Source organism: Rhinatrema bivittatum, chromosome 5 (genome assembly GCF_901001135.1).
Source record: "Rhinatrema bivittatum chromosome 5, aRhiBiv1.1, whole genome shotgun sequence".
Taxonomy (NCBI): domain Eukaryota; kingdom Metazoa; phylum Chordata; class Amphibia; order Gymnophiona; family Rhinatrematidae; genus Rhinatrema; species Rhinatrema bivittatum.
Genome location: NC_042619.1, coordinates 74078406 through 74097188, shown reverse-complemented (window position 1 = coordinate 74097188; position 18783 = coordinate 74078406). Strand labels below are relative to the sequence as shown.

The following is an 18783-nucleotide window of genomic DNA, read 5'->3' as shown; positions in this document are numbered from 1 at the left end:
TTAGTATTTGGAGGTATCTAGACCACTCAGGAAGATGGATCTCCTATTTGTTCTCCATCGTAGGCTACAGAAACTCGCTGGATTAAGAAGGTAGGCACAGCCACATATATGGATGCTGAGCAGCCATTGCCTAGTCAGGTTAGGGCTCAGGCAGTGTCATGGGCGGAGGTTAGATTGTCTCCCATCGACATGTGCCGAACTGCGACGTAATCCTCTTTACACACCTTTTCCAGGTATTATCGCCTGGAGGTGCAGGCTCGGGAGGACAACCTTTGTGCATGTGGTGTTGATTTGACCGCGGGCAGCCTCTCACCCTATTCAGGAATAGCTTTGGTACATCCCACTTGTTCTGGATCCACCTGTCCGTATGCTAAGAAAGGAGAAATTACTACTTATCAATAATTTCTTTTTCTTTAATAAGGACAGGTGGATCTGCCTTCCCACCCTTGGCTGCCAGTTATGCTATTGTCCTGCTGCATGGCTGCGTGTTGCAGGGGTTACTGGGAAGTGTTACTCCCTCCCGAGACTAGTGTTCTTACATGCTTCATCTGAGCTCACTGTTTACCTATTACCTAAGTGCTTGAATGGTTATCTGTTAAATAATCAAGTTTTGTTAGTTTGTTCACAGGTAGATTCTGAAGAGAATACGGGTGGGTTGATGTCAGTGCAGGGATATATGTACACCAGGATGTCAGCTTTGCTCCATCTCCATCTGCTGGTAGAGGTGCATAATCCACTTGTTCTGGATCTACCTGTTATTAAAGTAAAGGAAATTAGCAGGTAAATAGTAATTTCTCCTTGCTTACTATCTGCTGGCTCACCTAATATTCTCTACCCTCAGTTGCTGGTGAGGAGGGTGGGAGCCTGCTGGTGATGGGCATGGGCTGCAGGAATGTGAAATTCTTGATCAGCAAATCCAGAATGATCAGCCAGCGCTCCCAGAGCTGTGCCATGCTTAGAAATCAAAGCAACAGATGTGCCTGCACCTATGGAACAGCCTAATGCTTAGGCCAGTTTTGCAGAGAAATTGTTCATGTACCGTATTTAAGATCTCTGTATGAAAGGGGCTGTTTTCTTGCCTGAATGTAGGTGAAAAACCTAAATCAAAGCAAGGACAGAAGAGCCAAAATTCTCTTCTCAATATTATACATGAAATATAGAGACAGATAATATCCAATCAAAATGGGTAATACACCCAAATCAAAGTACTCAAACCAACTTACTCCATGAAATAGAAATATAATGGGTGTCAGCAACTGACCATAACCCAACCCTCTCCATCATCCACCCAAACACTAAAACTTTATCTGCATATAAAAATATTAAAATTTGAAACCATCAACAAAAAGTACATAAGAACATAAAAATTGCTATACTGGGTCAAACCAAGGGTCCATCAAGTCCAGTATCCTGTTTCCAAAAGTGGAAAATCCAAATCACAAGTACCTGGCAAGTACCCAAACATTAAATAAATGTCAAGCTACTACTACTTATTAATTAATAGCAGCTTATGGATTTTTCCTCTAGGAACGTATCCAAACCTTTTTTAAATCTAGCTACACTAACTGCTGTAAGTACATCCTCTGGCAATGAATTCCAGAGCTTAACTATGTGCTGAGTGAAAGAATTTTCTTTGATTTGTTTTAAATGAGCTACTTACTAGCTTCATAGCGTGCCCCCTAGTCCTATGATCTAAATGTAAAAAACATGGAAGTTGCTTGTTGTTTTGAACTTATGAGACTGTGTTGAAGTCCAGATGAGAGAATAAACAGATAAGTTAATTTCCATCTAATGAAACTGGTCTCTTGAAGCAGTCTACAGCCGAAACATTAGCTAATGTGGGGTTTTCTTATTGGGACTGTGACCATTTTTATTAGGGCATTGCATTATTCTTAAGACTTCGACTCCAGTGACTTATACACGTTGGGGTGAATTTTAAAAGCCCGGCCTGCCCCAAAACCAGGAGATAGGTGCAGAAGTCAGGCCCATATACGCTGCATGGATTTTAAAAGGCACCCGCATACATGCGAAGCTCCTGGTATACGCACAATTTTTTTTTCTGAAAAGAGGCATGGCATGGGCATTCCACAATTTATGAATGAAACCAGCATGTAAATACTTGTACGCACAAGCATGCACCGGGACCCCTTATTGCGTAACTTTACTTCTGCTATGGATGGCTTGTAAGTCCTAAAACAAAAACAAAAAACCCTAAAAAACTAGTCAGCGGCGTTTTAAGGGTAGGGTCTAACAGGGTAAAAGGGAGGCTAATTAACTAGGGGGATTAGGAAGTCCAATCCTTTACCTGGACAAATTGGGGTAATTGGTAATTGTGTTAGCACCTGTGTCTAGTAAAATCCCCCACTTACATGGTAGAGGCGGCAAATGCATGCATCCCTATAAAATTGTCTGCACATATATATGCATGCAGCCTATTTTAGACCATGTGGGCATATACATGTATGTGTTATAATATAGCAACATCCTTTGGTGCGAGCCGGCATATGCATGTACATGTGCACGCACATGGCTGTTTCAAAGTTAGAGTCTGTTTCTTTCTGACCTATGCACTGCTTTTTGTAGTTTATGATGGTTTCAAATTTTAATATGCAGATAAAAAGAGAAATGTTCAGTGTTGGATGTATGATCAAGAGGTTTGGTGGTGGTCAGTTGTTCAGAGTAGTTAAATCACAAGCAGATTGTGATAAATTGCAGGAAGACCTTGTGAGACTGGAAAATTGGGCATCCAAATGGCAGATGAAATTTAATGTGGATAAGTGCAAGGTGATGCATATAGGGAAAAATAACCCAATAATTACGCAATGTTGGGTTCCATATTAGGTGCTACAACCCAAGAAAGAGATCTAGGTGTCATAGTGGATAACACATTGAAATCGTCGGTTCAGTGTGCTGCGGCAGTCAAAAAAGTAAACAGAATGTTGGGAATTATTAGAAAGGGAATGGTGAATAAAACGGAAAATGTCATAATGCCTCTGCATCGCTCCATGGTGAGACCGCACCTTGAATACTGTGTACAATTCTGGTCGCCGCATCTCAAAAAAGATATAATTGCGATGGAGAAGGTACAGAGAAGGGCTACCAAAATGATAAGGGGAATGGAATAACTCCCCTATGAGGAAAGACTAAAGAGGTTAGGACTTTTCAGCTTGGAGAAGAGACGACTGAGGGGGGATATGATAGAGGTGTTTAAAATCATGAGAGGTCTAGAACGGGTAGATGTGAATCGGTTATTTACTCTTTCGGATAGTAGAAAGACTAGGGGGCACTCCATGAAGTTAGCATGTGGCACATTTAAAACTAATCGGAGAAAGTTCTTTTTTACTCAACGCACAATTAAACTCTGGAATTTGTTGCCAGAGGATGTGGTTAGTGCAGTTAGTATAGCTGTGTTTAAAAAAGGATTGGATAAGTTCTTGGAGGAGAAGTCCATTACTTGCTATTAAGTTCACTTGGAGAATAGCCACTGCCATTAGCAATGGTAACATGGACTAGACTTAGTTTTTGGGTACTTGGCAGGTTCTTGTGGCCTGGATTGGCCACTGTTGGAAACAGGATGCTGGGCTTGATGGACCCTTGGTCTGACCCAGTATGGCATTTTCTTATGTTCTTATGGTTTTTTTAACCCTATATCTGGCTTGCTAAAATCCCTTAGATTTCCATTTCATTGAGTACTTTGATTTTGGTGTGTTTTTCCATTTTTGAGTAGGTATCATCTATCTTTCTGGGTTTCGGGGAAAAACCTTTACCATTTATTTATTTAAAAGTTCTTATATTCTACATTATGTAATAAAACTTGTTCTAAGCAAATTACAAATGAGAAACAAATACACTATAAGTTTGCTAATCGTGGCAGCCTTACCAAAGTCTAATACCAAAGAGAAGATAACATTCCAGGTCCATTTCTCCATGGTGCTGACAATCATAAGGGAAAAGGTTCAGCTCAACAAGTGGATTCAAGATTGTAATAAGGGTTTCCGCATTGTCCTGCAAACCAGTTCAGACAAGTGGGATCTGTCCCCCTACCAGCAGCTGACATCAGAGAGCAAAATGTTTGACCCGACAACTCTTCCTATATAGCCTGGTGTAGCAGGGAAGGTGTCAACAGTTCTAAGCCTCCAGCAGATGATAGATGAAGTCCAGGATAGCAGGAGAGGTGGAGGAAGCAGGATCCTAGAGCAATAGTCTCTTACATAGGCTGCTTTTCCCAGGGAGAACTTGGTTGAGCAGGGGACTAGAAGACCCAAGACAACAGAAAGGTGGTTGCCCTAGAGCAGTGATGGCAAACTTCAGTCCTTGAGTGCCACAAACAAGGCAGGTTTTCAGGATATCCACAATATGCATGAGATAGATTTGCATACAATGGAGCAGTGCATGCAAATCTTTCCCATGCATATTTATTGTAGATATCCTGAAAACCTGACCTGTTTGTGGCACTCGAGGACTGGAGTTCACCATCACTGCCCTAGAGGGAGGGAAGAAACTCAGGGCAAGAGGATCCTCTGTTTCCCTTGAGGAGAAAAGACTACACTTCCTCTTTCAGAGAATCAAAAATTAAAAAAAAAAAAAAGGAAAAAAAGCTGTGATAAACAACAGCCCAAGGCAGTGACTTGGCTAACAATCCAGCCATTTCAGAAGCACCCCCCATCACATATCACATCCAGTGTAAGGGATGGATTGTGGGTGCAAATGTAATAGCTGTGGAGCCCAGTATGGTGCAAGCATAGCTGGCTCCTTTTGCAGGTGCTGTGATGGCAGGGAGATGAAAGCAGCACCCTGTGAAGGAGGGGCCCACAGAAGATACAGCTACCACAGAGGCCTTCCTCAGATGGTTCAGATGTGTTCCTGGAAGACCTGCAGCAGCACAGGAACCACGGGGAATAAAGAAATGCGAGGAGCAGTGGTTTACCTCTGATTTTTTTATAATGCACAAGGCCTTTTGTAGATTAAGGTCCAAGAAGAGACAGGAGCTAAAATTAGATAATGGACCTTGAGAGGTTGAGGCTCAGCAGCAGAAGCCAAAATTTCAAGTAGAGCAGTTTTAACCAGCAGGATGAACTAGTCATAAATGGGTGATGTTATTTGATGCACCAAACTGATCCTTCTATCCTAGCTTATAGAGCTTTTGCTCTACTGAGTATGTGCAGAAGTTCCCATGCAGGTGCTGCTTTGTAAACCCCTCAGATAATTATTGAGCTGAACTTTAGCTAGGTAGTCAACTCTCCAGCGAGGAGAGTGGTATTAAGCATGCCTAATTCATCCTTCTGTCTTCGGAAAACTCTAGAAGTAAGCAAACTTGCTTTCTACATACACACACATGGCTGAATTAGCCATGACACATGAGAATTCCTATGCTGAGGGTTGCAACAAAGAGATTACTAAAAAAGCAACCCATGTCCTATTGTGTAGCGTGGACCACTGGGTGAAAAGGCTGCACAAAACTGCTTCTCCAAAGTTAGTCACTTCTTGATAGATTGTCCAGACAGTAATGGGACAAAGGTGTGGACTACCAAGTTGATGTTTTGCAGTTATCTTCGATAGGCATGGCGCTGATGAGCCACTGATGTAGCCAAGACTCTCACCTGATGAACCTTGATAGAGTCTGTGATCTGGAGGCCAGCCAGAGTGTAGTAATGAGCAATACAGTCTGCTACCCAGTTGGACAAAATGTACTTGGCAACTGCTATGCCCAGTTTGTTAGGATCATGAAATGAAAAGTTGTGAGGCCTGATGATGTGATTGAGTTCTCTTTTGATAGTAAACCAAGGCCTTCTTGCAATCCAATTAATGAAGGACTTTCTCCCCCGCATGGGCATGTGGCCTTGAAAAAAAAAAAACATGGGCAACTCAATGGCTTGATTCATATAAGAGTTTGGAAGAAACTTGAGGTGAGTGCAGAGCAAACTCTGTTATAGAAAAACTGCATGTACAATGAGTGATGCATTAATTCCTAAAGTTCAGACTCTTCTAGCTGACATGACAACTAGGAATAATACTTTCCATATGAAGAACTTCAATGAAACTGACCTCAATGGTTCATGAGGAGACTTCATGAGCTGCACACCAGTGCCACACTGAGGTCCCATTGCACTGGTGGCTTGGCTACTGGAGACCTTGTATGTCACAAACCTTTCATGAACTGTGATACTAAAGGATGAATGGATATTGATTTTCCATCCACATGAACATAGTAATCTGCTATGGCACTGAAGGGTACTCTGACCAATGATGTGCTGAGGTTCAAGGAGGAGAGGGAGTATAAGTATTGTTGCAGGTCCCTTGGTTCACAGGTGAATGGGTCCAGGGATTTTCACGGACACCAAGAAGAAAAGCGTTCTTTTGAAATTGTGAGCCCTTTTGGTCAAAGGTTATCTGATGGAAATCAAAATGTCCTCGTGTTAAATGTCAGATCAGCTCTCAGAGGATCAGAGGGCTGATTGACAATTAGATGAGGTACTGTTTTGGGTGCCACACTTGCCTGGGCTAAGATGGAGCAATAAGTATCAAGTGAGCACTTTTAGCACTGTTCTTGCTAGTAGCAGAAATGGCAGAAAAGACTATGGTAGGTTCTACATACCATTAAAGCAGAAAAGCATCTGGAGCGGATCTGAATTTGCTTTGCATAATGAAACAGAAGCTTTCTATTTTCCTGTTGTGTCTGATGCGAACAAAGATTGAAAGGTGCCCCCAAAAATCAAATAACTTGTCTGCCACTGCTTGATGAAGAGACCACTCGTGAAGGCAGAATACTCAACTGAGGTAATCCACCAACTATAGGTAGGTTGTTTAAAGGAAGGCCTTGTGGCTGCAAGCCTATTTGCAAATTCCCAGGGATTCTTGGCAGAGGGTCCACAACCCTACGCCTCCTTGCTTATTGATGTAGAACATTGCTACTTGATAGTCTGAATCAGAATTCTCTTTCCCCTAAGGAAAGCAGTTAGGGTATGTCTGATCATTTGAAGTTCCAGGTCAATTTGAAACAGTCATTCTGCTGATGGCCAAGTTTCTTGGGTTCAAAAAGGACCCGTGTGCACACCCTATCACCTGGTGGATGCATCTATTACCAGTATTCACTTGATGGGGCAGAAGCTGAAGTGGAGCTTCCCTTTCTAGGATGTGTGGGTCCAGCCACCAGTGAAGTGACCTTTATTTCTGTCGTGACCCCTACTGGGGACAATAAAGGCTGGAATAACTGGTCCCACTGAGTGCGGAGGTCTCAGTAAAAAATCCTCAGATGTAGGCAGGTTAAGAGAATTATATGAACTGCTGCAGCCATGTAACAGGACAATTAACACTTTCTTGGCTGGAACTTAGATCCTTGGTCCAACGGCTAATACAGAGGGACCGAAGCAGCATGCTCACTCCACTGGGAGAGCACCTCTTTGCCATAGAGAGTCTATCCATACTCCTATAAACTTGATTCTTTGAGTTAGGACAAGGTTGGAATTTTCAAAATTCACTATGAATCCCAGTGACAGAAGTTATTGGATTGGCTTCTGCAGAAAGTCCAACATCCCTATTTAGGAAGATTTGTGCAGCTGGGGGAATACAGAGGCCCTGATGAGAAAAAGGTGCTGCTACTCTACCAGGTATTTGATGATTATTCCTTGGCGCTGCTAAGAGGCAAAAAGGAGCACCTTATATTGGTTTAGAGAGGAGTCCACCATATAATGAAGCTATTGCCAATGGGAGGGATGGATGGGTATGTGGGCATATGCATCTTTCAGATCCAGGGCATACATCCAATCTCCCCATTTGAATTAAGGGTAGGATGGTGTGGCGGGAGTTCATCATGAACTTCTCCCACAACAGCCTCCTGTTCAGATTTCATAAATTCAGGACAGGCATCAATTCCCCTGATTTCTTAGGGGTAAGAAAATAGTGGGAATAGAATCCCTTCCCATGTTGGTCAGGAGGAACAGGTTGTATTACCCACTGGATGAGAAGTATTCCACCTCGAAACAAAGCAAAGTCAACTGAGATGGATCCGGACTGAAGGTTGAACCATGGATAGCATTGGAAGGCAGAAGAAGCACAATCCTGAGGACTCCATTGGTCCTTGGTGATCTTCCACCATTCCCCCAAATAGAAATAGACTCTTCCCCCCACTGGAGGGGTCAACGTCTGAGAGTTGAAGTTGGTCTAAAACTAGGACCAGGCTTAGCCTGGGTCTGCTGCAGTGTCTTCGACCGATGTCTCTCACATTGGCATCCATGAACTGAAAGCTATTGCTGCATGAGCATACATGTGGCCCAAAAACACTGGAATTGATGGAACGGACACCTCTGGAAGTAGAAATGCTTAAAAATGAATAAGAAGTGCCTTGATAAAGACAGTCATTCAGAGTCTGTTGCAAGAGACTAGACTGCAACATGCTGCTCCTTGATTTGGTTGACTAATTGTATCTAAAGAGGTGTTTCCCTGAGCAGTGTGATATGTACATATTCCCAGATTCCTCTGGCCCTCAACCTTATCATTCGGCATGCTCCAAGTAGCTGCTGTTGGTAATCTGGCTGCAGTGTTAAACGATTCATATACTGAATGAAGTAGATGTTCACACTCCTCTGCATCTCAAAGAGCCTGCGGATACCCCAACTGATCTCCTTCCACCGAAAAGAGCAACAGCTCCAGTTTCTCGATACAGTCAAACAAGTACTGCACCATATAGAACTGGTGGGTTGTAATGCAGGCATTAAGTGAACTCTGGAAAACCTTTTTTTCAAAGGTGTCCAACAGTGTAAGGATCCTTGCCTGGCAGGGTGATAGACAATATCCTTGTTTTCTTTGCTTTCCTGAGCACTGATTTCACTACAACTGATTGGTGTGGTAGCTGCATCACCCCAAACCCCAGGGTTTGCTGAACTCCGTACATTCCCACATTCTTGTTTGTAAATTCCACAGGATCAAGTGCAGTGGGATTGCTATGGGTTTGGCTGGAATATCCAGGACCCATAGAAGACCGAAGACCTTGGGGGTCCTTGTCCTTGTGCATGCTGATCCCCAAGGCCTTTTCCAACTTATTCAGAAACTTGGAATAGGAGAGGTCTTCTGGCAGCAAAGAGTGCTCCAGATGATCAGTTAGGTCAGAGGGGATTCCAGTCAATCCTTCTTTTGATTCAAGAGGCAAGGGAACTCTGGCCCTGAACCCCAATAATGTTGTGGGTGATTGGGGCGTGGATCTTCGTCATCTTAGAAGGGAATATTTCTGGAGAATGAACTCTGTCTGGAATCCGCAGCAAGAGACTGGTAGGAGCTAGAGTCCACTCTCAGGATCAGTTTAGGCATCCTTCAGCATGGAGGCGAGACACACTCCCGCCCCCCCCCCCCCCCCACCCTTGAGGGGACAAATCAAACATCTTGGACAGGAAAGGTTGAAGAGTGCCCTCCTGTCCCTAGTCACCAGGGAGGCAAAGAAAGTCTTCAATAGTCTTTTACATTGTCCATGGGCAGTCATGTCCTTTGACCAGGAGTTGAAGGAGGAACATCTTCTTCCAAAACAAATATGTTTCATCCTGTGGAGGAGAGGTTCCCCTCTGGACTCTGGGAGGTGACCCCTTTCTGCAGCAAATGAACCAGGGGAAGAGGGGAGAATGGGGGCGCTGGATGGAAATCAGTGATGCTATGGAACAAAAAGGGGCTGTCTCCAGACGTGGACCTTGTTCCTGCAGCCCTTATGGAGATGGGAGGAAGCAAGTGAAGTGAATCCCCCTCAGGGCTTCCTGCTCTCTGAGTGTGTCGACAGCAGCAGGGAGTGAAGCACCAAAGTGACATAAAGCCGTATCAGCAGCACCAAGGTGTCTCTCTTCGATGACATCAAGGGCTTATATGTCGAGGTTCAGAGCTCTGAGGCTCGATGCGTCAATGGCACCACCAAGCTATGAGTCGTTGATGGTGCTGAGGCTCGATGCATCAGTAGCACTGGGAACACCGAAGTGGAGCCTGACCTTTGCTTCAACAACACTGACTGTGCAGATGGCTCCAACACATGGTGCTTTTTTTTCTTGGTTGCCCCAAGTCCTATAGGGCCTGTGAAGGGCTTACAGACTCCTGGTGATGCTTTCACACCTTGTACAATCCTGAGGAAGTAGCAGGCTCGAGGACCTGCAATATGAGAAAGGTAGCCATGCTTAAGGAATTCTTGCTCGACTCGACAAGACTGACTGCGCTTCTTTACCTACCTGCATAACTCCTCCATTTTCCAGGATCTGGACCTCTGAGACCTTGAGCAGACATAAGAAAGTAGATGCCAAAGAATGTCTTTCAAAATCTTTATTGGCTGGAGACTTATGTAAACAATAAATCGCCCGACTCAGGCCGAGTTTTGCCACATTCCAGTGGCTGCCTCAGGGGCTTGCAAACCACTTTAGTCAAATTTGTAGCCAATTCAAAATATATTTCTACAGGTAATCAAACCTGAACCACAGCAAGGATGTATCTTAATGAAGAACAAGTAGCTCATAATCTCTTGAAGGAACCATGTACTTAATGGTGCCTCATACAATTAGTGCCGCCGGTCTGTATCTGCCGTCTCCACTCATAACAAATGAAAAGCAGTGGCAAAACTCGGCCTGAGTCTGGCGTTTTATTGTTTGCATACGTCTCCAGCCAATAAAGATTTTGAAAAAGACATTCTTTGGCTCACGGCTTTTCTAGATTGCCTACCTTGTTGCTTTTTGGGCCCATCCCTCAGACCTTGGCAACATATGGCCACAGTCATAACAATTTGGAGCATTGCAGTCTGACCCTAGTCATCAATAGCAAAATTTATGACAATTGGTGATAAGACATTTTCCTGCCACAGATGCAGTCCTTAAAACTGCTGGAAATGGCCTTCTTGGGTGAGCTTTAATATTCTTTTTTTTTTTTGTAGCATGAAGGGCAGCAAGACAATCCAGCAACAAAGCTACAATAAGGAAAATAGGAAACTGGGAACTGCCGCACATACTCAAAGCTATATGAGCTAGGAAAGAAGAGTATGTTTGCTGCCAGAGGATGTCACTTGCGTGTCATGGCTATTTCAGTCCTGCTTGTCCATGGAGAATTAGGAAATGAGAAAATCTCATGGAGAAAGTAAAATGAAAAAAAATTTGTGCTTTTAAAAATGTTGCTTTTAAGATGGATGTTGGCTTCTATATCATACAATAGCATGAAACAAGTCATATGACCCATCAGTTTCAGTATTCAACATAGTTATCTTTGAAGAAACACGAGCTAAACTACTTTTCTATCCTTAGGTTCTCAGAAAATGACATTGAAACACATTGACTAAGATGAATAATCTTTTATATTATATATTTATTTTGCAAGAAAATAAATTATACAACTTAAAAAATAAAATTCCAAAATTAAGCAGTACATCAAAATAGTTCAGCTGGACTGCCATACAGAAACTGCTACCATTCCAAATTGTACAGCATTATTCACCTCTGTTTGTAGTGGCACACATTCAGATTTGCAAATACTATAAGGGGTACAATCTAGGAAACTCAAGTTTGCTCAACACTCCAGACTACATATAGTGTATATGACAGGAAAACTTTTAGGTACTGTTTGTTTCACAAATGTGCCCTAGAAAAAAAAGTGTACAACGATAGCATGCTAGCCATCATTTATTACATGTATATAGAAAACACAGTTTGAGTGAGAGATAGGAAATCATTCTCAAAAACTAACAAATCTCTTTGCCCAATCGTACTCATAAAACTTGAACCTTGCAGGACAATGAAATCCCAATCCAAATGATGTAAAATACATTAGTTATAGTATGTACTAAATTTTAAAAAGGTCAAAAAGTAAAGGTAATATTTACTTCATTTATATCTATATTTAAGCTCAAAACGAGTGCCAGAAATTTAGAAAAGAAAAACAGGAGAATCACAAATTTTGGGGACAAATTTAATAGAAACAGAAAAGGGATGGAAGACTTTAAATTTTAAACATAGATCCTCATTTTATAGGCCCCCACTGAATAAAGGATTTCTCCCATTTTGCACCTAATGCAAAAATCCTTAGTGGGTCAAAAAGATTCTAAGGATGTTTCTGAACTTTTTGAAAACTAGCGTTAAAAAATGCAATTTACAACCTGGCTTTTATTTAGTCTAACCAAAGAATTTTTCTCTAACGACTCGCCATGGCAGTGTATGTGGCAATACAGAGCTATATAATTTCTCAAAAGATGCAGCACCTCTTTAGCTAGGTCTTTGGAGATAAATATTCTAAGCTAAACTTCAGTTTTAAAAAGTGCATTGTTGCCATATTGCATTAGAAGAACAGCTTTTTCAAATTTATAATCATACTACTTTGTTTTAAATACTGTGACACTTTATCCCATGTACCTTCTATTTCCCACACAACACAACAGTGTTAAGTGCATTTTGGTGAAACTGACCTGATGAAGGATGCTAAAAGCGATTCTGCATCTTCAACAAATTGCTGGTGTGGTTTTTTTTTAGAAAAACCTTTTCCCAAAATATATATAAATAATGATGGAAAAATTATTATAGGCACCTTGTTGAAGACAGTTTTTGTAATAAACACAAATATTTCGATAACTAATAGTATCTAAATTCTGCATACATCTGTTGACAACAATAATTCATACTGTGCACCTGTTGATAGTCTGGATAAAAAGAACACAGGACATAAATACCTAAAGAAGTCAATCCATCATCTCCACATATTTCTAACTGACTTTTGGGGTAAAACATGCTTATCTTTGAAATTAACAGGAAAAAACAAATTAGACCTTTTTTATTTTAAATATTCAAAAAGAAGAATGCTTTTTAATAAAACTTAATTACAATAAAAATATTGTAACTAAACATATACTTCAAAATACACAATAGTTGTACCATTTTCCCCCCAATTATTCCCCACATAGCTTTGAACTTTTACCTTTTTTTTTTTACCCTGCATTTTAACCAGCAAAGATGTACTGCTGCACAAAGGAAAACTCAATCATTATTACTCATGTTATTTCTATCATAGCAAACATTACATTTCTGAATTTAAAAATGTCATGTTACCATTGATGCAGCTGGCAAAATACTAAGCACCGTTTCACTTTGAATAAAAACCTCTTGTAGTGCCAACAATCCTGCCACGTCGATGCTACATTTAACCATGTTGGCTTTCCTCTTTCCCCCTCTCATTTCAGACACCTCCTTTGAAAACTGACATTTCTTTCTAGCTGTTGAAGCTGTACACAACCCACTAACATCATGCATCTGAACATCAGAGTCAATTACTGTGTATAAATGGGAAGTACGGATGAGAAGTGACGTGAAACAGAGACCAACAGTTTTACATTTTCAATCCATAGGCATTGTGCATGAACTTATTTTAATACATTAAAGTATATTTTCCTGTAGCTACCAATAAACCCACACACTCCGAATACAAATAGTGAATGTATAAAGGAATACAACTAAAATAGTTGATTTTTTTCTAGTAGATCCACCTATATAAAACACATCAGTAGACTTCTCCTCTTTTATAGCATACATAAGAAGCAGTACATAAAAAAGCTTCATTTTTGTTTCAATATGATCCACCCTGGTCTGAAAGAGGAGAAACTGATGAGGCTTATGTTTACAGCAAAACAAATGCAGATCAAATCATTTCTTAAAGGAAAGCCAACATCTGCCAACTGAAAATATATTAGGACACTTTTTCCTTGTGTGTATCTCAATAAAATCCTACCACTACAATGATTGAGCCAACAGGTTGTTATTAAAACATATCTTCAATTGATTGATGTGTCTTAACTCCGCTTTCTCAAATGTTTCATATAAAAGACCACACAGGGAGGACAGTCTGTGGATCAAAAACAAAGTGAAAGTGCTATGTCTAGTCCTAATTGCATTTTTGTTATAAACAAAACAGCAGATTTTCAGTGCATGAATATTTGTAATTTTTTTCCTTGTGCAGAAAAGGTATACCTAAAGAAACAAAACCAAACAAACCTGTAATCTTCCTGCTGAATGTAAAATATATCTATCTTTAAAAGCTCACAAGAGGCTCTCTTTTCCCACAAAACAGCATGCTGTTAAGAAGTGTGCAACATGAAGGGAAGGCCGTCATGCTAGCTGAATGAAATTGGCAAAACTGAGTCCTTTCATAAAGTAAGGCAGGGATTTCTTATATTTATGCAACAAGAATCAGAAGGAGTCTGTCCTCGGCACAAACTGCTGACGTTATTTGCTCCAACCACACCAACTGTTCCCAGTCTCTTCACATTATGCCATGTAAATGAAGGTGTTGATATCAGATTCATCTCTTCTGATATACTTGTGCTCTATAAGCCATTCGATCTGTTCTTTTATCATTTTCTTCTGCGGCAAAAACATATTTTTCAAAATTTCTACCAGTTCAGTCTGAAGCTGAGCATTAGTAATTTTCTTCCTCATTTTCATTATTTGGATGATAGCCTCCTGAAATAAAACATCGCATTGGTGAAACCTCAAAATTGAGATGCACCTTAATTCAGCTTTAAAGATTCATACATTTATCAGCACATTCTAATTTGCATGAAAAACTATTTAGAGCACCATTTTCAAATTCATTTATCCAGGTAAATAAAATTTATTATTTATTCAGTATTTGGTAAAAATTTTGGTTAGGCTGACAATCTGGTTATGGGCTAGGCTTTGTACAGGATAAGGATTTTGTATAATAAAACATCTGAGCACTATATTAGACTATGGAAATTTATTTCCTGCTATTCTGTTTAATGTAAACCGGTATGATTTACATCGGATGTAAGAATGTCGGTATATAAAAATTAAAAATAAATAAATAAATAAATAAATATAGGCTAGATCAACACGGAATATTCTGCTGGTTATGTTAAGCAGCTGCCCAGTAATTTGAGAGTAATCTTTGTGTGGTTTGTTAATGTATGTTTGGTTTTATTATGAGTGCGAACATGTTACCCACTTAGAATTGTAAACAGGCTGGATATGAATCTTGTTAAATAAATACAATAAAAGTGTGCTTGCTCAGGCCAGCTAAAAGCATGAAGGGGGTCTACAGTACACATAAATTTGCGGATTAAGGGAAAGCATTCCTGGGGCAGGGTAGGGAAAGAATATGAACGGATTTAATTTTGAAATCTAAGCATGTTATTTTCCAGCAAATGTTTACCCACAGAAAAAGAAAGAATGTTCAAAATCTTTGGGTGCCTTGTATCCGGTAGCTAATTTTCAAAGAATAGTTTTCCCTTTAAAAATGAGCTACCAGGTCCTCAGATACAAAGCACTTGTGGGCTTTGCAGTTATACTGGTTTTCTGAAAACTACCCCCTTAAACACTATGGGCCCGATTTTAAAAGGGTTAAGCGCTTAAGTTAAGTGCGTAACCCTTAAAAAACCCCCCTGCGCGCGCTGAGCCTATTTTGCATAGGCTCAGCGGCGCGCGCAAGCCCCGGGACACGCGTAAGTCCCGGGGCTTTGCTAGGGGGGCGTGTTGGGTGGGGGGCATGACTGAGGTCTCTGGACCAGTCCCCGGGTCGGGTGATGGCGCGGCAGCAGGCCATCGGCACGCGTGAGTTATGCCTGCTTCGAGCAGGCGTAACTTGTGCGATAAAGGTAGGGGGGGTTAGATAGGGCCGGGGGGTGGAAGGAGCTCGGCGCGCACAAGTTGCACAAATGTGCACCCCCTTGCACGCGCTGACCCCGGATTTTATAAGATATGTGCAGCTACGCGCGTATCTTATAAAATCCAGCATACTTTTGTTCACACCTGGTGTGCGAACAAAAGTACGCACGCGTGCTATTTTTTAAAATGTACCCCTATAATCAACAATTTAAAAAAAAGAATCTAGTGTAAACTTGAAGTGAATATGGACAAAAACTTACTTCACGAGCAAGGACGTTCATAAAATAGTCTTCAGAGACCAGAAATCTACTTGGTCAGCAAGATGCACATATATAAATATATTTTCCAGAGTGGTGGGCTTTTTTGGGAAATAATAATGATTGTAATGATTTTTGAGAAGTTTTTGTATGTTTTATGTATGTACAAGCCGTTAAGCCCGTTAAAATGGGCTACATTAACATTTTTTTTGGTTCATTTCCTTCCCCCTCATTCTCCCTCCCACCTCCCCCCACTCTCTCCTCTCTCCCCTCAGTCACTCCTCTCTCTCCCCCCTCCCTCCTCCCCTCAGTCACTCCTATCTCCCCCTCCCCCAGTCACTCCTCCCTCCCCCCTCCCTCCTCCCCTCAGTCACTCCTCCTCCCCTCAGTCACTCCTCCCTCCCCCCTCCCCTCAGTCACTCCTCTCTCCTCCCCTCAGTAGATCTCCGGGGTGTTCCTTCCGTCCCTCCCTCCCTTGCGCGCATGCCTCCGCCGCTCCTGCTCTTCGGGCCGCCGCCGCCGCTCCTGGTCTTCGGGCCGCGCCGCCGCTCCTGGTCTTTGGGCCGCCGCTCCTGCCGCTCCTGGTCTTCGGGCCGCCGCTCCTGCCGCTCCTGGTCTTCGGGCCGCCGCCACCGCCGCTCCTGCAGCGCCATTTTTAAGAGGCACACTGTGACCGATGTGCTCGCATGCGCGGTAGAGCTGCTCTCTACTGCGCATTTGCGGCACGTCGGTCAAGCTTCGTTTATCTAGTTAGATGTTTTAGCAAGAAGCTGCTCTGCTATATGGATGTTTTTTCAGACATTTTTGTAGGAAAATATGAAGAAATAAAAAGGTTAAAAATTGAGTGGGATGTGGTTGATGTATCCTCATATGTGATTATATGTTTAATAAACAAAGGGGGGGATTTTTCTTATGAGAAAGTGATCTGTCCTTTTGAGTATAATATATATATATATATATATATATATACACACACAGACACATATATATATAGATATACTATATATATAGTGTATCTATATATATAAATAGATAGATCTAGATATTTATCAAATAGATATTTATTTTAGATTTTTATTTTTATATTCTGCTTTTCGGCACTTCAAAGCAGATTACATTCAGGTACTACAAATACATCCCTATCCCCAGAGGTCTTACAATCTAATTTTGTAACCTGAGGCAATGGAGGATAAAGTGACGTGCCCAAGGTCACAAGGAACGACAGTGGGATTTGAAACCTGGTTTCCATGCAAATTTAATAAGCCATTTTATACTTGAAACTGTTAGAGCCCAAACATTTCTCTGCTATGTAGAAGAATTTGAACTGCTTTGGGGAAAAAATGATCCTGTGGTTCTTTGTTTCTACCCAACTAAAAACTTGTCTCTCTCTTTGCAAAAACTTATATTTGCTACTATAGAGCAGAAAACTTTGCAGACAGATTGCAGGATCACAAAACCTTAATCAAAAATATTTCCTGCACTTGAAACATTTTTAATAAACTCTAGAGAGTATCCATGTGATCACAGCAGTTTTGTCATAGTTGTAAAAGCTTTAAGTAAAGCACCTCATGACCCTGTCTTGAAAATCCAGTTATTAGATAATAAGCAAGACAGTTTGAGCAAGTTGTAAATAACAAAACTGCAGTGTGAAGGGACAAAATATCTGAACAGATGAAACTTCTATATGAATCTGATTTTCATACTATTGTCCAATCATGTGTCTTTTCACTTATTGACTACTGTAATAGTCTATCTAGATTTACTAGATGTTTCTTTACAGCCTTTACAACTTTTGCTTATTTCTGCAAAGCGCCTTATTTCTGGAAGTAAACATTATGATTATATTATTCTCATCTTAATGTGTCTTCACTGGTTCCCCATACAATAGTGAATAAAGTACAAAATTGGGATGATTGTGTTCAAATTAATTAACACTGAGTCTTGTCCATGGTCCAACGCTCTCCTTAAATTATATCAGCCATCTCGTCAGTTGAAATCCTTACAAAGGGGCTTGCTTGATGTCACACTAGTACTTTTGCGCACATCTCTGCTGTTTTTGACACCTTGGATCATGACATTTTTCTTACAGGCCTACAATCCATTGGTATCAACAATACTTTCTCAAATGGTTTTCTTCTTTCTTGACCAATCATCCCCAGCAAGTAAACATCAGCCTATTCCACTCTGACTGGTACACTATTCCTTGCAGTGTGCCTCAAGGCTCCTCACTTTCTGCTATATTATTTAACATTTACTTATTTCCCCTCTGTCACCTCTTAGCTGGTTTAGGCGTAGACTTCAAAATCTATGCTGATTACATCCAATTTTTCGTCCCATACAGTTATTTCTTGGTCCAACACGTTATCCATTGTCAGTCTCTATATTAAGTCCATTAGCACCTGGCTCTCCCATAATCACTTAAAACTTAATACTTTCAAAACATAAATTTTACACTTATCCACTATTCCTCACTCCTTGTGTTGCCATCCATCTCACTTAACTCGACAGCATTTCCATCTCCATAACAACCAGAGTCTGTAATCTTGGAGTTACTTTAGATTCAGAATTATCCAGGTCTCATCATATTTCATTGGTGGTAAAAAGCTCATTTTACAGGATTCATCTACTGAAATGTTTATAGCCTTTGCTATACCCCAACAACTTTCGCACTGTTTTACAAGCACTAATCCTCACGGGGCTGGATTACTGTAATGATTTATATCTATAGCTTCCGGATACCACTTTATGCCCACTACAGTTAGTGCAAATGCCACTGCTCTAATCCTTGTAATGTAAAACAGATCATATCTCTCCAGTTCTTTACTCATTACACTGGCTTCTGTGTGGCTATGAATTCAATATAAAGCCCTATCGATCATCCATAATCTTTTACATAAGACATCTATCATCTG

General features: G+C 41.0%; 1 protein-coding gene across 2 annotated transcripts in view; it reads right to left on the bottom strand.

Moving 5' to 3' along the window:
- Window positions 1-11293: 11293 nt before the first annotated feature.
- CUL5 (cullin 5) overlaps window positions 11294-18783 on the bottom strand; it is a 281644-nt gene continuing 274154 nt past the window's right edge. For both annotated transcript variants that reach the window (XM_029602459.1, XM_029602460.1), the window contains one exon: window positions 11294-14450. In XM_029602459.1, coding sequence (XP_029458319.1) covers window positions 14256-14450 — 195 coding nt within the window. In that variant the 3' untranslated portion in view covers window positions 11294-14255. The remainder of the gene's footprint in view (window positions 14451-18783) is intronic.